This window comes from Accipiter gentilis, chromosome 25 (assembly GCF_929443795.1).
Source record: "Accipiter gentilis chromosome 25, bAccGen1.1, whole genome shotgun sequence".
Classification (NCBI taxonomy): Eukaryota; Metazoa; Chordata; class Aves; order Accipitriformes; family Accipitridae; genus Astur; species Astur gentilis.
Window position 1 is genome coordinate 16066278 of NC_064904.1, and position 26742 is coordinate 16093019.

Sequence of the window (26742 nt, forward strand, 5' to 3'; positions counted from 1 at the left end):
AAGCTAGGTTATCTTCAGCTCACTGCTGAAACGTATTATCAACTTACACTTTTCCCTTAGCTAATCAGTAAGCATAAGCAACACTTTGCAGGTTCAAGAAATTATAAAGAGAATCTCAGTAAGCTTATTATACATAGACATCCCAGATAATAAAATTACTTAGAAACACTTGTATATACATTTTATGCAGTTCAGGAAAAAAGATGCAGAGAATTGAAAACAACTGAAATCAGCAAATGCACGTTTTGAATTGGGCTGTTTCCTTTACTTCTTTTCCAGAAGAAAAGTACATGATAAAAAAACATTTCTATTCTGCTGGTTACCACTCAAATACTCATTTTCTCTTGCATTGGTAATACAGCAGTATTAACAGTGCAGTCAAAACTGTATTTGTTTGCTGAGCTGCATTTGGGTTAGATCCTGCTTTGTGATACAAAGCCCCAGTAGTGCAAAGCAGATATTATTCCAGCTTATCTAGACAGTGGAGGACATCCCTCCTGCATAGGATACCCATCAGTCTCACCGGAAAAATGATGCTCAGACAGGTAAGTGATAAGAATATATAAAACCATGGCCTGTAGAATAATTTGTATCACCTATACCAGAAGTCCTTCTACATGCAGATTATTCTGTCTGCCTCATGAGGACAGACGAAGCCTGTGTGTATGACACCAAGTGATAACCTGTGTGTATCACACCACTGTCCCGCAGGGTCTGGCTAGCCTGGATGTGATGCAAACCAGCACTGAAGTTCAATTTTGGTCAAACAGCCAGTGCCGAAATATGCACTAGTTAGTTTTGCAGAGCACCGTTGAAGGGAAGGAGACAGCTGTGGTGCAACAGGAGGCAGAATTTGGTGCCAGGTCTCAGTAAATGACAAAAACAAAACATGAAGTGATTCAGTACAGACAAACCTTTCCAGGAAATTATTTCCCGTGTCTTGCAGGAATGGGGAAATGCCAGTCCTCTCTTAGAGAGCGTGGGGAACAGGAGACTGGGCAGCTGATAGTATTGGAAGATCTCAGCACCCTACTGCCTACGTACCATCATTATACTAGAAAATTAACATCCTCTGCTGTGTCACGTACAGCATCGCAACAGCTAACAACTGCTAAACTTTCAGTAGTCAAGTAGCAGACAAAGACATGTCCCCTATCCATCGTCTCTATGACTCCAACTCGCAGAGACAGAAAAAAAGATTAAAATGGAAAATGACAATATACTCTGAAAAGTAACTACATAAAAGTGTCATCACCTCATCCAGCAAGCCTGCTCCTCTCACTGTTTTCCGTTAGAGGCATGAAGCGTAATATTTTTCTCTGATTTTAGTTCAGCAGAGCCAGCAGCTCCTCTAGGGGGGTCCCCCGGATCCTACTCCTTGCCTGCAGGAGAGCTCGCCCCGAAGATGAGGTGACATGGTCTGGCATCCTCTACTGCTCAGTGTGCCAAAAACGGTCCCCTTTCAGAGCCCGAGAAGATACTATAGGATAGCACATTTGAAGAAGAGCCCTCAGCAAACTGAGTTGTGCTTAACTCAATCGCAGAGAAATCACAGATCTAAAGCTTTCCTGTGTAATGCTCACAGAAATGCTTTTCTGAATGAACCTCACTTTTAAAAAACAAAGTAACACATGGGCAAAACAATGATGCAGAAAAGAGTGATTCAGGCACAAAGGTGGATGTGCAGCTTGTTCTGGTCTTTTTTGGTATTCATGATGACAGAAGCCATGAACTTCAATTAAGCATCTAAACATGCACTGTATAATTGTAATATAAAATTGATACTAGTTCTCTCTCGTGCAAACCTATGGCAACGCAGGCTAACAAGTGCACAGGATGCCTAATTAAAAATACTGGTAGTGTTTAGTCCTAATATCAATTGTTAGTACAGGAGAACAGTAGTAATGTCTAGGCACTTAAAAGTTGACAGAGAATTCAAGAGTGCTTTCCCATGCTGCCTGAAAAATATATCATCCAGTCTACAGTGGTATCAAATGCTTATTTCTAGGACTTAGAAACACAATAATAGAGGGGAGAGAATGTGATCTGCATGCAGGTTAGCCTTTCTGGGAGCTATCTGCGTGTCAAGAATATTTGCAAACTTCATTAATATAAATAAGAGGAGGGAGGGAGGAGAGAGTTTACCCCAGAAGAAAGCAGCATCAAAATCAGTCTGTGTTGATTAAGCCTATGACAAAATGAGCAAGACACTAACCAAGGAAAGGATTTTGTAGGTATTCCCATTCCTTCTCCCTAAGGTTAATTATTTGAATGTAGAAAATGCAGGACAACCTGGAAAGATGGGAACTAAACTTGCTTCCGAGGCCTTTCCACCTTTAATACCCATGACTGCTGACACCGAAGTCAGGTTAAAGCATACGTGACCTGTCAGAGCACGGTGCTTGCCTTGGGATAGCTGTTTTCTGCTGATTGAGAACAAGGGAAGACAGCCCATAGTCCCAGGACCCTCAGGCTGCCCTGGTAACCACTAGGACTCCAGCAGTGTGTGCCACCTGCAGACCTGCGTCCCTTTCGATTCCTTCATTTCCTGCCAATGACTTTGCTCTTCTTCTCCACTGCTGTTCTGACCCATGGAAATCCAGCCGATCATCTCTTTGCGCTTCATGCTGCGTCTGTTGAATATGGAGATCATTAGCGTGACATCAGAGAGCTGGAAGAGGGCAACCTGGAAGATGAAAGTTTCCTTGTAGACAGGGTTGGGCTGTCCTCGACGGATGGAGGTCTTGCAGCGAGACATCTCCTGACCCACAGAGTTGCGCAGGCAGAGCTTTCCATAGGTGTCTAGGACAAAAAAAGAGGAAATAATACGTTTGGGAAAGGTGACAGACTAAATGAAAGCCCCAAGCAGTCAAAAAAACACCAAGAAAACCTCCAAATAGACCAGCTTTGTCTGCAGTGAATAACAGATGAGGGCTGGACTGCTCTCTTTAGTAAAATCCATGGGGTGAGAAGCAGCAGGTGCAAGCTCCTCTTGGATTTCCTCATATTCAGCTGGGGAGAAAAAGGAAGGAAACTGATGAATGTTTCAGCCATGCTCTCTTGGAAAGAGCAAGAAATCCGTTGCCCAAGCCTAGCAAACCTAAGACTAATTGAAACTATGAGCATCTCTGTGGATTCTCCACGTCAAATGGTGTGTCTTCACCTTCCCTTCTTCTCCCTCACAATCAAGCTTCATTCGGGCTGTCTTACTAGGGCTTCCCTTGGCTGCACTTGCCTCTCCACCACTCTTCTTTGGAAAAATGCCTCTATGACCTATTATTTGAGATAGATAGCAAACACAAAGGGTCCTGAAAAAGAGGAAAAGGAAACCTGCATACAGAGTGAAATGACTTGATCTTGCATGATAGTTTCAAGGCTTTTTCCAAATTCTCATCTTACTTTTTTGGTGGACTCGAGGTCAATTTTATTCACTGTTTAAGTCAATAGAAGGAGGAAAAATGCTTAGTAGATACAGGGAAGGGATGGTCCAAGTCAGTGTTCCTGTAAATCCACCCCTAAAACTCTTGCTGCCTCCTGTATTAATTAGTTCACCTCTGTTATGTGGTCACTAATACTGTGGTCTCAGGCGGAGCTCTGTGGTCCCAGTGCTCCACAGACCCAGCTCAGTGTAAGTTTTCACCTCACTCTGCACGTGACAATAACAGATCACTTGGCTAGAAAAGTCCCCTCCTAATCCCTTCGTAATCTGTGCTTGGGTTTCTGCAAGCGAGTATTATTTCAGAGTGTGCTGAAGATAGGAAATAAATAACAAGCCTCCCTCTCTTGTCTACAGCATGTCTATCCTCTTCTGTTCCCGTTTGATGTGCTATTTTACGCACTTATCTACTGAGCAACACAAGGTGTGAAATTACACTTCAGGTGTGAAAACACTTCTGTGTCTCCAAAGCAGGGCTTTCCGCTCCTCTCAAACTGTTCCACTGAAAAAGCTGTCAGGAGACTGACAATCGAGGAGCAAATTGTGAGCCTGCACAGCTGTACAGCTATCAAGTTACTGCGGGGAAAGTTCAGTCCAATCATTAGTTGGGGGTGCCAGCTTGGCTCCCAGTGTAACACCGGAGACGAAGAAGATCTTGCCAACAAAGACCTGCTCGTTAGACAGAAAAGCAGAGCTCTGACATGAAATAGTTTCCTGATTTTATCTGGGAAGGAAGGAACTGCTTTTTCAAGAGGTTGACTAATTCCCACAATAGTATTCAATGTTGGTGGTGCTGAGGGACTGAAATCTGTAACAACTTCAGACCCATCAGAAACACAATGCGCAAGAGAGGACTCTCTCTTCTAGCTCGACTCAGTGTGAAACCACGCAAGATAACTACCAGACACAATCTCTTGCAGTACTCATAGAGATGTCACTTTGCTTTGCACTGACAAACCATAACATGCACTGAAGCATTCCCCATGTGGAAGTCCTGGCTGCTGGTCTAAGGCTGTGGGGAACTCCCTGGAAATAAAGGTAAGTGGGGAGTAGGACTTTTACAGATTTTTTTTGATGTATTCACCTTTTTTTTTGTTAGGAGGGGATTTCAAAACACTGAAAAAATCTCCACCAGGCTGATTTTTAAATACAAACAAGCAGCTAATGAGTACAATTCCCTGTTCGAATTTTAAAATTTTTCTTTCTTTCAAATTGAAAGCTTACGTTTTCTACATAATTTCAGTGCATTTTCCAAACCAATCCCATTTACAGGCAGAAAGCCGAAGGGGCTCATTTCTGCTGACACACAAGAGAGGCGAGTGCTGAGACCTAGGAATTCATGGAGAGGAGACCCTCTCTATTCGCTCCTGGCCCAATACCTCCATTTTTCTCCAGTTATGTCCTCGGTGTCATATCGCTTTCCCCACTACTGTCTGAGAACTGCTTTGCTGAGGGTGAGGGCATTTGATTGGGATCACAGGAGGGGCTGGGAACGGACAGCAAGGGCAGACCTGGGGCACAGAGCAGCAGTGGAAAGGTCCTGCCCTGGACCCCTTGGCAGCTGCTGGGAGGGTTTTGCCAGCTGTACTGGGGCAGGGGATGGGCAGAGCAGAGAAGCAGTACGCAGCCAAGGACTGCTACAAACACCCTCATTGCTATCCCACCTGAGCACGGCAACGTGTGACGTAACTAACAGCAGATGAAGTACTTTTTTAGCTTATCTTCCCATGCTACTTGAGGGAAAGGTCACCCACACATGCCCGTATCTCTTTTTCTGAGAAGACGGGGACAGGACTGAGGTCTAGATTTTCCTCTCAGTAAACCTTGCTATCATCCTTCCTTCTTACTGCCACCCGTATTGGCAGCTCAGGTGGGATTCATCACACCTAACTGCAGGCACATTCATTTTAGCAGTCCCCAAAGGAGTCAACCAATTTATAATCAACACGACCAAAGAAGCATATGGCATAATTCAGCAGCAATCTAGTAGACAATGCTACCATTACAAATGATTTAGGTTTTAACACTAAAGCAAGTGCCATGGCTAAAACACCTCATAGGATGTTTTTTTCAGGATGTTCCAGTTAATTTTCCAGGCAATGAATAGATTACTTTCTTGCAGTCATAAACTCTAGGATATCACACTCCTGACTGAGGCCGCGACTTCTGCAAGTGAGGAGTAATATAGCTGGCTTTAAAGAAAAATGAGCATTGCACGACCAATGACTTAAACGTAACAGAGATCAAAGTCAGAAAATTAGGCTTTTTCTTCAATACACATCAGATCTGCTACATAATTCTGCACCAAGGCCCTGTCTATACAGTACTAAGGTCGGTAGGGATTCTGCATTTATCATCTAGATCAGGTGAGAACATGCAGACTGGAAGGAGACTACGCTCAGGGCAGAGCTAATACCAGGAGCCCTATTCATCCCCATGTAAACACAGGCACAAAACTAGTGCAAGTGACAACTAAATCAGGTTGCTAATTCTTCTCAAATTTATTCCACTGGGTGTATTTTACCAGCCAAAAGAATCAATCTTGCCTGAACAGAAATAAAAGAGTAGGTGTGGATAATATATTTAGCATCTGAAATTTGCTTTGCAGAGCTGGTACGTATAAGGCTGTGCTGTTATTCTGCTTCACTAACTACATTTTAAGATTGTGGTTTGCCCTTACTGCATTGTGTTCCTTGCAGCATCTTTTCAGTTGTCTTATCAGGAAACACTTCCTAGTTCTCCTTGTGGTCCAGCCTAGACCTCTGAGATGGAAAGCTCTCCCCTCTGGTTGGCTTTGCCAAAGAAAATCCATCCCCAGATACCCAGTGAAATTAGTGGAACTACAGCAAGGATGAACTTGAAAATTTACTGAGGAATGTATGTGTGAGAGCATCTATTCATTATGAAAGCAAACATTTTCCATCTAATTACATGCTCAGATTCAGTAATGGCCTCATTACTGTGGTATCTCAGCACTCTACGCTCTTCAGTGTATTTACTTTCATGCCACCTCTGTCAAGCACAAAAGAAGAGAGATTAAGGCTTACATTCTTTAAAATGCCTAAGTGCTCACCACCTATTTTGGCACCTATCTCACTGTCATGAAGAAAAGCGTGACCTTTTAATATCTTGGAGTGTCTGAGACTGCAGCTTGCCCACGGTTACACAGAAGTCTGTGAAGAAGCAAGAACAAAGTCTAATTTTGCCGAGACCAATTTTAGCACCGCATCCACCAGGCTCTCCTTTCCATATAGGCTTTGGAACAGAAGCTCTTGCTACAGATAATTTTTACTCTAAACTCATCTTTCGTGTCTACTATGAGTGGATTGAACAATGTTCACGTATACATAAAATATCAACACCTCTGCATCTAATACCAGAGTGAAAAGCACTAAATCTAGGAATGCTGCAGGAAGCCAGACACATTTTGGGCTAGCGCTGCATAATCTTACTCCAGAGGTTTGTCCAAACCTCTCCTCGTGCAAACTGCTCCGTCTCCATCAACGCTGCCCCAACCATAAAACATCTCTTGAGAGCTCATCTGCAAAGGCAATCAGTTTATCCGCGATTCTTCTAATGACCCATTTCTGTCATCATCCTTCTAAGTGAGCTAACCGATAACGACAGCTCAGGGGAATAATCAACTATAATTTATACGTTCCTGTTTTTGGAGCAGGGACCATAGTGTGCATTCTGCTTTCATTTACCCTAAGCTCCACCATTATTAATAAAGCTGACCCGTGAACAAAAACACTGCAAATACAAAAGCGTCTAACCCCCTGCTTGAATTTATATTTAGAAAGGAAATAAACAACCAAAGACTCCTGACCCCTTGGGTCTGTGGACTGCAGCGTACAACACAGTGCCGTACGGACTTTCCCACCTGTGCTCCAGGCAAGCTAGCTCATTTCGAAAAGCATTATAACCATGTCAGCATGCTGCAATCCAGACTAATAACAGCCGCAGTAAAATAAAGCCTTGGGCCTAGAGCTTAATTTCACCCAGCTGGCAGGCCCACGCTCCTAGCCTACATAATAAATGGCAGCATTGTGTGGCAAAGCAGCCCCAGAGCTCGACTCTGTGCTACTCTGTACCGTGCAGCTCAACGCGAGGTCTGAGTTTGAGACCCAGAAGACTACTGCTCCATTAGTCATGGCTTTATCTCCCCATTAAACCACCAGTGGGGCAGAAAAACTCTGAACCTGGCTCACCGCAGCTGGGAAAAAAGCAGGGAGGAGAATTAGTCCCAAGTTTTTGTTCCCAACCCCACATCATGAAAGTCTAGTTAGGCCAGAGGCAGCTTGTGGCCTACTCTGTAAATCATACAAGAGCTGAGAGCTGCCTACTATGTTACCGAGAAGCCAACTGTTCTTCCCTTGTTCCACCAAGCCTCTGCTGCTCAGGTCCCCTCTCCTGCAGCTGGCAGCTCTCATGCAAGGGAGAGGCCGGGATCTGGCCACCTTAACGACACGCGAGTCGTTAGAGAACTGACCAGCAGTGCCTTTAATTTAAAATGCAGCAGAAAAGAGTGCACTGCTGCCTGGAAGCACTGTTTGGCCTGATGGGAGGGAATTGCCAGCATCAGTGACTTGTTTCATGCAAGGAGACGGGCTGCAGAGAGGCAGGAGATGAGGGCTGCCTGGAAGCAATGCCCAGGTCTCTTGGGAAGGAAAGCTGCTTCCAGAGAGCCTCTGAGCCCATTTCCTTGGTGATCTTCTGCTGCTGCCACAACGCTCCATGCCCATTCCATTTGACAGTGCCAGCCCTCACCTGGGACACGTGTCGGGCTGCGGAGCCAGCTTACCACCTCCCTGTACTCTCCAGCCCTGAGTAGGTGCAGCCTTAGTCCAGTCCGACACAGCTACAGCATAACACAGACACTCTCCCGGTGCACACGGTGACTCTCCTGTAATAAGGGCATTTCAACACTTTCCACAAAAGTACATTGGGCTTTATGCATTGCTGCTGCCTCAGAGAAGGGGTGGGAACTTCAACCAAGAGCGTTATCAGAAAGCATGAATGCACGCCTTCTCGGCAACAGCAATGGTAGCAGCATGATGTAAGGATGCTTCAGCCTGGCTTTTCTCACCTCCAGCGGTGGTGCCCACAGGCATGACTTTATTATACAGCCTGTCATCAGATCTCCTGCAAACACTGCTCTGTAGAGTCACTGCAGATTTGTACTAAACATTCAGCTCCAACTGAAAATGGAATTAGGAGAGTTCTACCCTGGAAGCAATGGCTTTGTCTTCTACTTGTTTTGGGAGGGGAGAAAAAAAAATAATTTTTATTTTCTTGTTCACAGCTATGGGAGTGGGAGAGGCATCACCATACATTCCACTTCAGATGTACTCCTTTGATTCAGAAATATCTTCATTTTTATACACAGAAAGTGTAACATGGATTATATTTTCCATAGGCATTTTAGAAATATAAAACTATTGAAAACGTTACTGGATAACTGCACGCTATCACTAGATGTCTAATTATCATGGAACTTCCCCCACAAAAATCTCACAATCACTCCTTAAAAGTCCATTATTCTGAGACTCACTTTTCTGAGCTTAATCAGTCCCAGGTTTCACATGTGGTGGGAAGAGCTGTACCAAGCCAGTCCATCCACCCAAGAGTATGCAATACCACATGCTTTAGTAAGTCTATAAAAATATGGCAAATATGGCATATGCTGTTTCTCTCCCAAATACTCTCCCAGTCTCTGGTGATTTGTGACTCAAGAATTTCCTCAGTCAGAGGCAGTCTCTTCGTACTTAATGGTCCTCAGCGGAGCTTTCTTTGTGAATTTGTCCTGTGTTGTACCACACTCAAGTAGACTTCTAGCATCCGCAACATTCTGCAGTGAGAAACTCAATAGCGCAAGTGAAGAGCTGTCTCCTCTTCAGGACCCGCTATCTCGTCGCTTCATTTTATGATCCTTTGGTTTTGTATCAGGACAGACAATGAATAACTGTTGCCAACTCACTTTCTCAACAACACTTACGATTTCATAAACCTCCGTGAAATCTTCCCCCATCTCCCTTCATTGTAGCATCGTAGGAGGTGCAGTCTATTCAGATGCAGCTCACTGGAAGCTGTTCCCATACCCCCGATTGTCTCCAACACTCCTTTCCACATCTTTCCAGTTCTGCCATATTCTGTTTGAATGGAGGGAGCCAAAACTCTACACGGTATTCATTACACCGCTAATTGTATATTCACAGCCAAATATCAATTTTTCTTTTTTCCCTCTGTATATTTCTAACATTTGGTTTTTTCACTACTGCTGCTGATCCCTGAGCGGACATTTTCCTGGAGCTATTTACTATAAGCCTAGTATTTCACTCCCAAGTGGCTCTGAGTCCGTCCAGATTAAGTCTGAATTCCACCCTTGCCACCATTGCGATACCTTACATTCATCCACACTTCATCTTCCACCTCGCTGCCCAGCTGCTCATTACTAGACATCCTTCTGGGGCTCCTCACAGCTGGCCTCATCTTCAGCCCTTTGACCAAAACTTTCTCAGCTGATCTTATAAGATAAACAAACTTACAATACTAAGTTTATTCAAGCTATATTCAAGGATAGGCAACAAAAAGATGCAGGAGAGGTGGTCTTGTACAAGCTTACTGTGACCGACTGGCTAGTACGCAGCAGCAAGTAGCTGCCCAGCACCTCTACTGCTCTGTTAACCAACGTCTCTGGAGGACTGAATCCACCCCAGCTTGCCCTGATACAGATCCCCCTTCTATTACTTATGAGATGGAAGCATGAATTACAAAACTTTAGGAGCTCATGCAAGCTCCCTGTTCAAAGAAAGATATGCAGGTTAAAAGTTATTTTTTTTTATGCAGCATCCTAGTCTGATTGGGAGCAATTAAAGAAATTAACCTGTGCCTTAGTTCTCCAGGAACGAAACAGGGATAATAACTTTCCTTCCCTCACAAACAAGTTGATAAAATAAAATCCACTGATGGCTTTCAAGCACTCTGATACCAGAGCAACAAATACCATGTAAGGATCCTAATTTTTCTACGGGAGCACCTTCCGTAATTCTTGGCGTTGTTATCTGTGGCTCAGGCAGATGTTTGTTTTCAGACAAGTCTTTACTTCAAGAATTTCTCCTGTTCCAAATAGAAATCCCGATAGCTTGTTCTCTCCCTCCTGTCTTTTCTAGCGTTAATGCTATTGTATTTGTTCAATGGAGTTAATATGCTGCTGGTATAATAATGATCATGTATGGATGTAATTATTATGTGTGATTAATTCCACAGCTGCTGAAAAGCTTGGAGGAGTTTTCTTAGCTGAGGGAATTTCTTTACAATAGTCTTTCTCAAATTGCATTACACACAGACATAAACCCCAAAAGAAATGCAAAAGGGGAAAGAACGAAGGCTGGATTAGAGGAGAACTGCACCCAGCAGAGCAGCTGATGAAGGTTAAATATCATGTGGGCAGAGACCATCTCTCTGTTGCATGTTTATACACTGACTAGCACAAATGAATCCTGGTGCATCACTACAATCCCAAGGTACTACTACCATGGACATAGTATGTGACTGGTTGTAAATTTTTAAAGACACATCTGTCAGTGCTGTAGGCTTCTCTTGTTAGTTTTTTTTTAGTAAACATTCTTTAAACAAACAAACACACTAGGTTTTGTTCTAAGAAGATACCACAGGCCACAATATGAACCCATACAAAACGCTAGCACAGGCCAATGATTTTTACAAGAACCAAAGGGAATAAGGTGCACAGCACACAAACCATTAGCACTAAAATACCCAGGGTGTCCACATCTGACAAAACCATAGATGTTTTTCTGCATGAGGCTTTTTGGCACGCACTGATAATTTACAGTCCAATGCTGCAGCCATACTCCTGAGTGCTCTTAAGTGTTTTGAGTGATAATGGATCTATTTGCGTGATCAGGGATTGTAGACTCAGGCCTATAACTCAGCATGTTCCCCAGAACAATACCTGGGCACTAATCCTCAACCAAACTATCCTTAAACCCCACACATGTGAGCCGAAGAAAAGACACTGCCTGCAAGATTTAAGTGTCTGTAAGCTGCCCAGCTCTTTTCTAACCCAGTTATTACCCGTGCAAGCACCCATGACTTTGATATTTACCTGACTCAGTTTAACTCTCTGCAACCCATTTAAAGGTTTAAATGAAGGAGAAGACGTGCCCAGGAAAAACTGAGACGTGTACAATCTTCCTTTCCTTCTCCAGAAAACCATCTGTTTTAGCCTCTGCAGTCTTTAACACCTAAAATCACCGATGCCCCACTCTAGTTCCTTCTCCTGCACACAGAGGAATCCGCATGCAAGGATGCCAAGGAGGGAGCACGCACGCTGCAGGAGATGCTGAGCTCACCTGGGCAGGACCCCAGGTGGCAGAGAAGAGAAAGGGTCAAGGTGGGCAAAAAGCACAGCTGGAGAATTTGCTGTCGTGCAAGACTCTCCTGTCATTCCCCATAGCTGCAGCTATCATCATCAGCCAATACTAAAACCACTGGGCTGCGACAGGACCACATATGGATACTGTATAGGCTCTGTGCATGCAGGGCTGGGAATGAAGATGGATTCTGCTCATTGACTTCTCTCAGTCTTACCATAAATGGCTGCCCTGAATAGCAGTTTGGGCTTGGTATTTAAGTGTCCCGAAGCACTATTATGTCTGAAATCCCCATGATACTTTAAGGAAATAAATCACTCCCTCTGAGCCTCAAACAACAGAACCGCAGATAGGGCGTATTTGAGAAAACACAAGGCCTATTTGCTCCCCCTCCAGAAAGGGAGATAGCAGTTTTAGTTTTCACCTAGCGAAGGACTTATTGAGCATCTCATTCAGCCACCAGCACGTTTCAGACAGTAACGATCAGACCTCACAGCACTCCTCTGCAGTGCCTGCAGGAGTTATCAGTGAAATCCTACTCCAGCATCTGAGACAAGCTCTTGTTTTCTTCCTTCCTTTTAACTTCTTTCAATTTCTGCTTCACTGGGTTCTCCTTTTCTCACCACACTACTGGGAACTTTATAGGCGCAGAAGAACAATGCAGAATGCAGAAGAAACAATGTGACTTGGAATAAAAGAAGCAGATTGTGATAGGTTTGGAATTTGTCTGTAATCATTTATGTATTTCCATGTTTCACCTAATAAGTGATCTAACACTGAGAGATACTGGTCTGACAAAGCTAACGTTGAACTGGATACAGAAAGGATGTGAAGAAATAACTCAAGATAGCCTTAACAGCAAAGATGGAAGAACTGTTATGAAACAATGTCAGGACTATTAGGTTTAGGTGGCAGAAGACTTTGGCTAGCTTATCAAACCCATTTAAGTTTATCTGAAGCCCTACAAGCACTGAAATGGAAAATTCAGGCAGAATTTAAAATGAAAGCTCCCTAAAGGAATGCCTTTTTTTCTCATATCCTGCCCTGTTCTCATCTCACCAAACAAACACAAAATGCTTCTCAGGTTTAAAGATGCTGCCAACCAAGCTACTGCACTCCTGTGTGCCTACCAGCTAAAAAGGTGTATGGGATGTCTAATCAAGGCAGCTAAACTTTCCCATGCTGAAAGCTGACCTGTGCACACAAAGCTAATCTGCCAAACCTCATCCCACCAGAGGCCCAGGACAGACACAACTCCCCAGCAACTCACAGACAATGAGTTATAGGGTTGCTTACCTTACTGCAACACACAGAGCTATACAGCATGTACCCCAAAAGACATTTGTTAGAAGAATACCAAAAAATGTCACTAATTTGGTCATGATATTGCAGATAGTAAGCTGGAAGGCAATTATTTGAGTTCTCTGCAGTGAAGACATTTCATTTATGGGAAAAGAGTGGGGCATTACAGATGCCTTTCCCAGCCAGATACAAGAAAACTTGTGCAGAGCCTGATTTAGGAACAGAACTGCAGCATAATCCTCATCTTCAGGCAGCTAAGAGACAAAACTCCAATACCACAGGTAGATACATGAAAACATGCCAGAAAAAACTGCAGCAAATTAACTCGGACCTATATTGGGACTACTTTAATTTCATTTCTAAGAATAAAACTTTAGGATATATCTACACTGCAGCATATATAATCACAAGCGAGCTTGCTTGCTAGACATGTGGGTAGACTCTTGTCTTAGTCTACCTTTGCTTTAAATTAGTAAAAAGGTCCCAACTTGAAACCTTTTAATAAAACATCTACATGCAAACAAGAACATGTCTTTAAGTACCTCACATGGAGACCTATGTTGCCACAGCTACTATAAGACTAGCTGGGGCTACGCAGACTGGGGTCGTGTTTTACTGTTGCATAGACTTGCCCTTAATTTTTGAGGCACTGACTGACAACACAGATTATTTCTGTAATATACTGAAGTATAGTTTAGTGGAAACTTAAGTTTTTACTTCCACGTACAGAAATATTAAATAAATACTTTGCTAGCTCTGGGCCAGAGAGCACAGCAACTTGCAAAAGCAATCTTAGCATTCTGCAAGCTGGAGATAGTATGTCAAATCTAGTGAATGCAAGGAACTGTCAAAGGTTACTACCTTTGACAGGCAGGCAACCGCATCAGAAAAAGCAAACACGCCAACAAACAAAAAAAAGTTATTTCACATTGCCATTAGCTGCTGGTTTCAGACAGGAGGCAAAAGGACAATACGAGATGAATACAGCCCTGCCATTCAACCGCTGAATGAGGCAGACCACCAGCAAAGCAGATAACACCATGCACTATGGCTGCATGACCCCATCTATATTGTGGCCATTAGCACCGTCCATTCACTATTCATCTCAAGGACTAGCTACAGCTCAGGGACTAACTAAACCTGCTGTAAAGCAATTTCCATTTTTGACTTTAGGTATCGGCAGAAGGGAATTCAACTGTTGTCACCCAGAAGAACAACTTTCAAATCTTTCTGCAGAAAAATTTTTTGTGCGGTAGCAGAGAATTCACAGCAGCAGGATTTCCAAAGGGCCAAAAGCACCAGGTCACCTAGCACTCAGCAGCACAGCATGGGGACCAAACAAAGTATAGCCCTGGGAAACACTTAATGGCACTAGGCAGGGCCTCTGTAGGTCACATGGTAACATATAATAACTTGAAAAGCACTTCCTTCTTTTTATGGATTTGCTGAGAATTACTCTGTGCTTTGGGTATAATAGCACTCTTGCCATAATCTGATGTTGTATAGGTATAAGCAGTAAAAGAGACATTCAGGTATTACTGTCCCATCAGCTGTGTCTTCATATGATTGCCTCCAATTACACTGCAAAATTTACCAGCACACGTATTTAAAATAATGCTTTTAATTTTCAATCAGATACTCTGCAAGGAAACCCAGCTCAGAAATGACATAATTGAATATCTTGAAGAAGAAAATAAAAAGCAAATTTTGAGTCAATGGTGTTATTTAATAGCAGTGAAAGTACTTACCAGGTGGCCTATTAATTGCGAGGTTTCGGAAATGACTGCCTTTGATCATCTCCACTGACAGCCGCCCCGTAGTGGCATTGTACGACAATCCCACGAGCAGCTCTGGCACCCCTCCATGCGACAGGGACTGTGTTGAAGAAGCGCTATCACTGTGAGAGATTGCTGACAGACTAAGCTGAGAGTCTGCACTCTGCAGGGAAAGAGCACTGAAAGTCTCATCAGGACATTCACCACCACCCTCCCTTAATTTATATCTTGTAGCCTTGTTTAGTAAGATCTCTCTTAAGAAATGACAATGACTAAGAATGAATTATGATGGGGCACCAGAAGAATCAAAGCATCACTTTTACAAAAACACATCTCTGAACTTTCTCTTTAAAGATGAGGAACTCTGCGTAATGTGTTATCACTAGTGTAAATCAAAGCCTCTGAGATAAGCATACATCCTACTACATCAAACGCACGGTAAATCTCCTTGACAATGGCTTTTGGATGGAATAAATTTTGCAGTTTGGGTTTTTTTGGTCATGTACCGTGTATCTTCTTACTTACTTTCCTTGCTACCATGATGCTCTCTCTACCCCCTCTTCACCTAGAGTATGATGTTTTATTCAATTCATGTGCACAACCTCTCACTGAGTTTTTTGTAGCCAGTAAATCATGATAGAGCTCATCTACACAAATTGATTGGCATAGCCAGAGCTGGATACAATTGTGATGTGCATGGAAGACTATGAAGCAGCACAGCCAGCTCCTCCTCACATTACCCACCTCTCCATTTCCACCTGTCATGAAAAGGAACATTACTAAGCATTTCTGGTAACATGGAAACTGGACAAGGCAGAGATCCACAAGCCAGTAGCTAGTGCCAAATAAGGTAGCTCTTGCACTGGCAGTAGTACAGGTCCACCACCATAACAGTGCACAAGAACTACTGTACTTGTTGAAATTAAGACGTAATTAGCCTTGGTGGTTCTGGGACCAACCTACTATTTCTGCATGGCACAGCATTTGATGACTTGCATAGATGTAGTACATCTACATGATTTTGTGTAAGCTTGCTAGCTGAGCCATTGTTAATAAGGCACATCTTTGTGGAGGGAAGACAAGGCCTGCGCTTCCCCTTACCGATAACTTTTTAAGTGACAGTAGGACAGATCCACCAGTTGCATCCTAGCAGCCCTGATTGAAAGATATCAGGTACAGCTGGTCTCTGTTCACCAGATGAAAAATTTTACAGACTCCATATTTCTTTCATCAAACTTACGCTCAGGTTACTCCTTGGCTCCAAGACCAATGTCACCTTCGCTTCCCCTTCCTGGCTGATGTTGCTTAGGTAGAACAACTGCTCTCCCATCATCTTCTCTCCAACCATCTTGTGCACCGCATAGAGGCGGAAACGAATGGCGTGGCTGCTTAACTCCTCCGGCTCCAGCTTACTGAAGGTAATTTTATCCTTGAACATGGGGATGGGTCCTCTCTGAACACTTGTCTTACCCCTCTGTTTCTTGCTAGGCATCAGGACTGTGTGCACTTGCCAGGTGTTCACACCACTGCGGTCTTTGTCTGGGATATCCCTGGCCTCCAAGACAGTAACTACTAGCTTTTGACTTGAGGCTTTATAGTTGAAGATGACCTCTAGATCACCACATTTACAGATAGGCTCATGAGCACCATGATGACCTGGTACACTGTTCACTTCATTATGTTCCTGCAAAGAGAAGGAAGAAGTAAAACCTCCATTGGAGTTCAACTGCCTCTGTGATCCCAACTCTATTTAAAAGAAATTGTTCTCCTCACTTGTGCTGAAAAGTGTAGGCAGTTGCTCTGAAAAATAAGGATCCCACTGTTTCTTGAAAGGCCAGTGACAGTCAATTGCCTGATTTTATGTAATATTCCCCATACAATCAAGTAAGCAACAGCACTTGTTGAAACATTTCCAACAAAAAGTTTCACCAATATTTAAATATTTCTCAGGAGACTGTTAATTTTGCAAAATATCTACATAGGGAAAAACTAAACAAAGGGGTTTTTTAAATTTCATTCACGTCAAATTTGAGGCATTAACAAAACTTTTTGGTTTCATTTGGTTAAAAAAAAATCAAGTTAACCTATTACTTTGAACATACAGTGGGATTTTTCAAAATGGATTTTTTTACATTACCGAAATGTCATGGTTTAATCCCAGCCATCAACTGAGCACCACACAGCTGCTCGCTCAACTCCCCCCCGGTGGGATGGGGGAGAGAATTGGAAGAATAAAAGTGAGAAAACTCGTGGGTTGAGACAAAGACAGTTTAATAGGCAAAGCAAAGGCTGTGCGAGCAAGCAAAGCAAAACAAGGAATTCATACGGCACTTCCCATGGGCAGGCAGGTGTTCAGCCATCTCCAGGAGAGCAGGGCTCCATCACACCTAACGGTCACTTGGGAAGACAATCACCCTAACTCCAAACATCTCCCCCTTCCTTCTTCTTCCCAAAGCTTTATATGCAGAGCATGACGTCGTATGGTTTGGAATATCTTGAATATCCCCTTGGGTCAGCTGGGGTCAGCTGTCTCAGCTGTGTCCCCTCCCAACTTCTTCTGCACCCCCAGCCTACTCGCTGGTGGGGTGAGAAGCAGAAAAGGCCCTGACTCTGTGTAAGCACTGCTCAGCAACAAGGAAAACATCCCTGTATTATCAAGACTGTTTTCAGCACAAATCCAAAAGGTAGCCTCATACTGGCTATTATGAAGTATATTAACTCTATCCCAGCCAAAACCAGCACATGAAATCAAACAATTCAGTCAAACCTGCTAACTTTTTGGATATTTTGTTCTGCTGGAAATTAAAAAAATTAAGCACTGTGTTTAATTTGAGGGAGGGGAAATCACCATGTCAGAATTTCTTGCCAAATGGAAATTCCATTTCTAGAAGCTACCTTATAATTCAATACTTTTTCCTACAGCTAAAGCAATGATAATCGAGAAAAACAGTCTGATTAAATACATATTGATTTTTTATTCCCTTTTCAAATCTCCCAAGAGAAGCATCTGTTCCTTCTGTTCAGTTTGGATACTAATACATTCAGAATAAAAATTCAAAATAAATAATCAAAACATGGGCAGACCAATTCACACACAATCTTTTACCTACTTTTAAAACAAAAATCACCTTGATAAAACAAGATAAAAAACATGGATGCTCACCTTACCTTTTGATGAGTGGGTGTGGGCGTTTCTGTTCAAAAGTGCTTTTTTATCTTAGAGCTAGAATGTGCTTCATGTGATAAAGGGGTTGCTATAGTGATCAATTTGTATTTAAACATGAGTATACACTGTACTAGGGAAAGATTTTCAGTTAATAGCCAGAAGGTGAATTAAGGCCTGTCACTAGCAGTCTGAGTCACCCTCCTCCTCAAACATTTATCTTCTTTCACATTTCAAGTTACACTTCTTTTCAACATAGGAATCTCATTGTTTAGAGTACAGATGATGGGCCATAGGACTTGTGATGTAATTCTCTTCAGAAGTGTCTAGAGTGGTATGTCTCAAACAAGAGCTCAGACAAACCTCAAAATTTATGTCTACTTCCTGTCAATCTACTTTTCAAGTTGCTCAGATTCATCTGCCATGATGTGCAAAACTCCAGCTTTTCAGATTTTCATAGGCGTTTTAAGATTCGTGCACGTGAATACAAAAGGTCATGTGTGCACATGAGTGATGGAGACCTGCTATCCCATGTCTTGCGGAAGTCATGTCAAAGAGAGAAAAATCACCACTTGGACAGCACACAAAATGACTTGGTTGCCCATAAAAATGCCTTTCTGTACGACAGCAGGCTGCAAAGACAAAAATGCAAGGCAGGCCAGGTTGCCTGGAGAGAACGTGATGTTATGCAAATGTTAAGTACTGCTGTGTAGCTGTCAAGTTATTTCAGTCTGGTTGATGAAATAATATTTAAGAAGGAAACGTAATGGGGTTGCGCTTGATTCATGTTTCCCTCCACATGTTCATCCCTCCCCACTTTCATCTGTGCATTTGCTATTGAGGAGATGGAATCAAGGCACATTTGAGAACTGCTGCTAAAGTGCAGAGACAACTGTGCTTGCGGCATAACTTTGCTTTCATCTACATGTCTGAGCTGGAGAATGTGAACTCCCGTGCACCATCATAAACCCACAGGTACGAAGATCCAGGAGGTACTTTCCTGCCCCAACAGGGCTGAGTATCTCATCTTCTGGCAGCGTGTGGGGCAGACTGAAGGACAGCTACCTGTTTTTTGACAGAACAGCTAGAAAGAATCTGGATTTCAGGATATCTCAAATTGTACTACTATAGCTGTGGCCACAACCACTGCAGGAACTGTAGGCAGAGAGGGAGAGAAAAATGCCAAACTCTGTGGCAGTGACATTTCTGTGGGCAACTAGGCTTTAGAGACCTCATGGGCTGGCCCTTTCAGAAAGCACTGTGCTAGCTGGGACTCACCCCTGCACAGGTTTTCAGCAGACAAAGCTTAAGGACACTCAATCTTCTTTCTGTGGAAGTCATTGACAGAATTCCCCTTGGCTTTCAGAGCTCAGCTAGGACTATGAGTCCTTTCTGAATGTATTGGTTATACAGACACTTAAACTGGAATCCAAGGGAAGTGTGGGTTTTAGATAGCTCATCTGAATTTCTTTCTTTCCCTCTTCCCAGCACAGTTGTTTAGAGGTCAAGCCAAGTATACTGATTGATACTGTATGTCTAACCTGGTCATTCAGGACAGCCAATACCCACTTCACTAGGTAAAATACATCCATTTCTGCCAGAGAAACCTGAAGGAGAAGCTAATTATGGACAAGGCTTGAAATGGTACTTGTGGTTCCACTGCAGGGGCATAAAATTATCATTTTTGTCTCTAAAGAGAGGTCCTTTGAGTGGAGTATAATAGCACTCAGACATTTCTGGCATGTCAGAACATTTAGTTCCTGCAATAAAAAGCCTTTCATTAATCCACACAATACCTTTGGATGAGAAGCTGCTTGTAGTAGATAAACTGGGACTTGGGCATATCTGCCCCCTGATGCTACAACCATTCTCTGCATTTTTAAAATGTAGACACCAGGAGCAAAACGAATAATGCATTCCAAAAAAATGCAAGAGGACACTGGAGACATTGTGGCACATGTGAACCATGACAATGTACATCAAATGGGGAAAAGGAGAAATGAGCCTCAGATGGGCAGACAAACAGTATGTGTCAGAGGCACAGAGCAAAGAGAGGGCAGGGCTGCTGCCGTGTGGAGTTCCCATGTGTTGCGTAGTATTTTGTGGGACTGGATTGTGCAGCAAATCAAAATACTGTTCAAAATACCCATTAGGGCTGCAGCATATGGACCGAGGAGCTGCTTTCCATCTCTTTAACTGGCTGCAGACAGCATGGTCTGAGGAAAGGAACCTTTTCCTCAAAGCCTTGTTGCTCAGTGTGTGATGGAGGTATTAATTTCCACAGCTGAAGAACAGCCTCCTTTAACTCAGGCAGAAGATGTGACCTTTGTGCTGTTCTTTTAATATGTCTGATGCAGGCTGGTATTTTTTCAGAAATTTAATCTTGTGGTAAAATTATAATGAAAACCAACACATCACGGAGAAAGATTATGAAAGAAAAGGCGGATGCTAAGTCATCAGGTGTTTACAATGCCTTAAAAATCTGTAATGTTTTCTTCAGGCTTCAAAATAAAGGTGCAGAACTAAGGGGAAGCTGAGGACCTCCAACCTCAGGCGCTCTTCTTCCCTGGAAGGATGCCTGGTATCAATGGGGACCAGAGTGATGGTCACTTGGCCAAGTCAGAGGCCACCCCCACCAGCTGCCTCCAGCTTTCCAGATGCTTCCCATTCTCTAAGCCATAGAAACCACCTGGAAAAAGAGGCACAGGTCTAAGACCCAGTGACCACACACCCTGTCCCTAGACGCACCCCCTGCACATACAGTCAGTAGCAAAGCCCAGGGCCACCACAGAGTGCTCTTTGCTAAATGGTATGCTAATGGCTCCAATTTCAGTTCAGAGATTGCAGTCAGAAATCAAGCAATAAAACAGCTTCTCTGAATGAGTGCTAGTAGCAAGAGGTAAAATACCAGAAAAAGGGGAAATGCATAGAGAGGGTTGTATGTTCATGCACACACACACACACACAGGAGTACCATTATCTTGTGCTGTGCTGATCAATTTTTCACTTCACTTCTCCTCTAACATTTTTTGGCCCCCAATATCCTTCAAAAGCTTACATCGTGTGTAATAAATGACAATTCACCATACCTCAGGGCTCCAAGCCGATGAGCTGTCAGTAGCATCATTTACTTCAAGTCCCTGGTTGGTAAATGCTGTCTCCATTTCCGAACATCCTTCTGCGGCTTGCTGGCTAATGCCATCAGCAATGACAGACTCCATCCTAGGCCCTTTATGCTGCCCAGTGCCCCTACTCTCAGTTGTTGTTGTTGAATCAACAGATACATGGTCATCTTCACGACAGGATAGGTTGTCTTGGTAACTCAATTGGCTTAGTCCATCCAGATCTAAAAATTTTCAGCAAGAAAATAATTTCAGAGGGATTAGAATAAAATCCTCCCCCTCTACCTCCCAAAATGTGCCTTTCTCTCCTTTCTTTTCTCCCCCCCCCCCCCCCCCTTATCTCCAGTGTATTCAAGAGACATTTTCTACTTCTCAGTACTGCAGCACCGAACTTATAGAATAACAAAACCTGTATAAATCAGCATCTGATGGAGTGGACGTGGCTGTTTCTCACATCATCCTGAACTGAGAAACCGGTTGCCTTTCCATGAAGAAGTTAACCACCAGATGCAATTATCAATGGAATGTCTGGGATATTTGAGTGCCTTGGGGCTGCTCTTGTGGTCCCAAAGCAATCGCTTCCATGAAAACACAGGTCAGACAAATTACACAAAAGCACAGCATAGGCCTGATGAACAGGTATCAGCAATTTCCTTCTATGCAGGAGGAGAAGGAGGAGAAAAGGACAGGAGTTAGCATTGCCCTCAAGGGGATGGTGCTGCTGAGGAAAGGAGCTTCCAGTCCTTCCACAGAAGGTCGAGGGAGGTGATTCTGCCCCTCTACTCCACTCTGGTGAGACCCCACCTGCAGTACTGCGTTCAGCTCTGGGGTCCTCAGCATGGGAAAGACATGGACCTGTTGGAACAGGTCCAAAGGAGGGCCACAAAAATGGTCAGAGGGATGGAACACCTCTCCTATAAGGACAGGCTGAGAGAGTTGGGGTTGTTCAGCCTGGAGAAGACCTTATTGCTGCTTTTCAAGGAGGCTTATAAGAAAGATGGGGACAGATATTTTACCAGGGCCTATAGTAATAGGACAAGGGGTAAGGGTTTTAAACTGAAAGAGGGAAGATTTAGATTGGATATAAGGAAGAAATTCTTTACTATGAGGTGGTGAGACACTGGAACAGGGTGCCCATAGAAGCTGTGGATGTCCCATCATTGGAAATGTTCAAAGTCAGGTTGGACAGGGCTTTGAGCAACCTGATCATGGTAGGGGGGTTGGACTAGATGATCTTTAAAGGTCCCTTCCAGCCCAAGCCATTCTATGATTCTCTACACATCCCTCTGTCTACAACAAAAAGCCCAAATATTTCTGAGTAGAAGAAATTCTATGTTTGGCCGTAGGAGCAAATATGCTGTTTCCAACTCATACCTGCTTCACAATAAAAATAAATTAAAAAAAAAAAATCCAACAAGTGGAATGGGGATTACACTCAGGAAACATTTCCTGAAGCTGTGTAGAAGTCCCTGCCCCTCCCCTTGGCTACTCTTTCAATTTAACAGCTCAGAGATTAGGAGAATAACTTTCAGGAGGAAAGAGGGATCCAAATTCCAGGTGAGTGCTCTTCTCACTCCCTTCTGAAATGCAAAACCCACCTCTTCCCCTCCTCATCCTCCCATCTGGCAGACCTGGTCCTGAAACCAAGAGCCATCATTGTCTCGCCTCTGCCCTGAGCTGAAATTCTTGAGTAAGGGAGAAAATAATTAGATTTTTTTGCCATTACTCCCATTCTTCTCTACAAAGTCAGAAAACAGAAATAAGTAAACATAAGAATGGAAACAAGAAATAAAATAACAGAAATTCCACAGATTTACTGAGACTGAATGGGTACAGGCACTCCTTAAGGCATTTAATTAGCAAGCCAATGCCTAATACACTTTTTAAACAGTGGGTCATCCATCAAAGCACACACCACACAGCAGGCTTTCAGAATAAAATGCTACTGTAGTAAGAAATTATCCTCACACAATTGTCTTGTGGTTTTGACTCCTGCTGGGATAATATCTAGATCAATAATAGAGGAATTTTCAAAAACTACATTAAAGCCATAAAAGGCTATTCATAACAGGAGAACTCCAGAAATATATTAATAGAGCAAGGCATCTCCCTAAGACTCGGGCACAAAATGAATGTGTTAGGAAAGCAAAGGTAGTATTCAGGGAAGGGAAGGGAAAAGGTGATTCACCAAAACCATTCAGTGAAACAGTCTGGCTTTTTCTTTAAATTTAAAGTAGTTTAGTAAGAGAGAACCACTTATTGATACCAGTATTAGAGGATCATTACAGGTAATAGCCTAACTATACAGACTAGAACAACTACACCTCTCCAATTACATCCGTTCTAACATTATATTCACAAAAAATGGTGAAAACAGAAGTTCTTCATGAAAAGGAAAAGGTCAGAGCAGTAAAATGCCTGTAATTTACCTGAGAGATCTTTAAGGAAGAAAATGTCAACTGTCTTAGGAATACCTGACATGAATAAACAGCACAGCATCAGGATATACGTTGAGACAGCATTATCTAACTATCTGAACTTTAATTAGCTAAGAGTCCCTGCAGAGCAATAGAAGCCAATTCTAAAATTAAGGGCAGAGAGTACTGTACAGCAGAAGACTGTGATTTTTGTTTTTTTTTCAGTCCTGCCCCCCAACCTTTCCTTGTTGTGTCACATGTGTTCACAAGCCAGGAAGGAGGTAAAGGGAATACTGGGGAGCAGAAATCACCAATAAATCAGGAAAGTCTGTAATCAAGGTTGGAGCACTGGCTGTGAAGAAACCGTGACTTTTGTCAGATGAAAGGATAAGCATCACCTCCAAATAGAATTCTAACAGGTACTGGGATATGGAAGCATCTCTCCAAAGATCCAGGGAAAGCTCAGCAGATCAAACACTGAAAATCAGGCTGGAAAATACTATGAAGTCCCCCCTTACATTGGCAGGTAAATGGCCTGGTTAACCTACAGTGTCTTCTTTTTCAATCATACACAATCTCTCAGTTCTATGAAGCATTACAATATGCCAGAGAAATGTTCTGAGAGGCCTCATCACTTCCTAAAACACAATTCCCGAGTTAAAAGATGGAGCCTAGTAGATCTTGCTAAATTAACACCACATAGTTCATTGACCAGCAAGAAACACTGACATGAAGAGTTTAATGTGTGCATGTTACCTGTGCTGACGGAGGCGATGTTTGCTCTGTGGACTGCAGTGAATCACTGTGCTTTTACACGAAAAAGCATGTCTTTTCTTTGTGATTTTCCAAAATGAAAGAAGTTTGATCCCTTCTTTTAGTCTCTATTTAAACACATGCTGAAAGTTAAGAACCTGTTTAAATATGGTCCAGAGGAGAAAAGGATTTCAGTATGGATCTAGATACTTCTGGACTTGAAATCCTCCTAGCTACTAGCAGTGATTTTCAAATTCCTCTTCCTGAAAGACAGTAACAGCAGCTGAGATACAAGTTAGTGGGACTGAGGCATATTTGTCCTCGTACAGCAGTAAATCCTCTTGCCTGGCCCTTGCTACAACCCCAGTTCCAAATCACTCTGCAGTACCCCAGCACCATGTGCTCCCTCACACTGAACCAAACCAGATGCAGGGAGACCGAGCCGTGCTCCTGACCTTGGTTATTTTGAGATGAGCCATCAAAAAGTGCTAAAAAACTCCCTAGAAGAGCCTCAAAGGAGCAGAATCATTATCTAATTACCATAAATCTAAACAAAAATGGCTTGTAAATTTTAGGGGTTAAAGAGAAAAAGGATCTTAAATTTCAAGTGACATTATGCAATCAGGCCAAGATTGTTTAATTTACCACATGCTGGGTAATAGCCTGAGAAGACTCCATGTTTCCAGAACTAAAATAGGCTCTTTATTAACAGGGTGATTTGCAGAGAGGCTGTGGGCAAAGCTGGCATTCAAGCCATTCAGCTCCCCAGAGCATCCTCCAAACACTTCCTTCCTGTGGTGTGCACTCCTCTTTCCAAGCTCTATTCAGGTTACTACAAAGATTTTTAACAGGTGAAAAGTTAAAGCTAAATGAGTCCAAAGTGCAGACTGTCATGACATTGATAACAAAAACAGAGGGTCAAGGAAAATCTCATGTAAGAACATGGTATGAGAAGACTTTGCCATATGTCAAGGCTGAGTGGGAGAGAAGCTATTCAGGGCTCTCCGAGATGCCCAACTTTGCTGTATGCCTAAGTTTGTTATAGATTTCTGATTCTGTAGGAACAGAAAACCACAAGCTATGTGAGCAAAAGGTCTGTTAAGAGAACACAAGGAGAAGAGAAATCTTGGGCAGAGTCTAAAGAAGGTCTGAAAGTGCCATGATCCCAATCTGGACTCAGCAGTTTTGAAAGCTCTTTCATACCTCCCAGCCGGAAAGATCCAGAGGATCTGCTTAGCTGAAACAGTGTTTGATACACCCCCAGGGCACAATAATGGCTTTACACCCACAAGCTTTTCTGTGTTTTGTGATCACGGCACCAGCTAGGAGCCAAAATGGACTCTCACACACACATGGAGTTCTCGGACCAGCAACTGGGGGGTAGCAGGGTGTGGGGTTATCTAGGATTTACCCCAACCACTCAGTTTTCCTCCCAAATAAACATCTTTTATGGGGAGCCATGGGTGTGTGCAACTATTGCTGTACACCCAGTACCAGCAGCTTTACATGCCTCAGAAGCCTCTTTGCGTTTGAAGGAGACCTGACATACCCAAGGATTAGTTCATAGGCATTTGTTCGTAATGAAGGGTCTGATCTTGAGCTTAGTGAGCGATGGGGCAGAGAAAGGAATGTCATCGTGAAAGCAGGCTTTAACATCTGGTTTCATCTAGTTTCTGAACAGCTATTTAAACAATATCAATAGTACCTCTGAAAAGAAAAGCAAGAGCAACTCTGCACCATGTTGTGCCGGAAGAAGAGTTCGATGGAGAGCCATATCATGAAATCGCTCTAATCAGAGGATGCATTAAAATCAGGCAATTGTATTTCAAAATTAAAACATTCTACAGAACTAAAAACAAAGGGCACTTTCACAGCTCTTCCTTCTAATGAACTTCTCCAGATTTTAGAATGTGTTCAGGCCAATTTTCTAAGTAGCTACGTTTTTAAATGCATTTCATCTCTGTTTGTACAAAAGAGTCATTACATTAGTCCATAGAAGATCATAAAATTCTTCCCTTCTGTGCCATAAATTTTTAGTTTCTGTCATTGCCTGACATTTGGTGTATGCACTGGCAAATCATACAGCATAATTCATTCACTGTTCACCTTGTGTTTGCAAAGCTGATACAAAAGGAGATGTTCAACTTCTGCTAAAAGGCTTGCTAAAGAAATGACTTAAGTGGCACAGATCAAAAATAATTAGAACAAAGTCCTGCAGTCTTTACTCTGGCAAAATTAGCAATAAAATCCATGAAAATCCCTGTAGATTAGGAGCCAGAATTCAAAAGCCATATACAGTTTTAATGGAAACTTCTTCATGGACTTCAGCAGGGCTTGCACCCAGACTCTCCCCTCTAAGTATTTTAGAAATGAGCTGC

General features: G+C 42.9%; 1 protein-coding gene across 5 annotated transcripts in view; it reads right to left on the bottom strand.

Annotated features, from left to right (window-relative positions):
• Positions 1-239: 239 nt before the first annotated feature.
• SYT16 (synaptotagmin 16) overlaps positions 240-26742 on the bottom strand; it is a 108912-nt gene continuing 82409 nt past the window's right edge. For all 5 annotated transcript variants that reach the window (XM_049828995.1, XM_049828997.1, XM_049828999.1 and 2 more), the window contains 4 exons: positions 21162-21418; positions 16150-16593; positions 14883-15072; positions 240-2802 (listed from right to left, as the gene is read on the bottom strand). In XM_049828995.1, the coding sequence (XP_049684952.1) occupies positions 2489-2802; positions 14883-15072; positions 16150-16593; positions 21162-21418 (1205 nt within the window). In that variant the 3' untranslated portion in view covers positions 240-2488. The remainder of the gene's footprint in view (positions 2803-14882; positions 15073-16149; positions 16594-21161; positions 21419-26742) is intronic.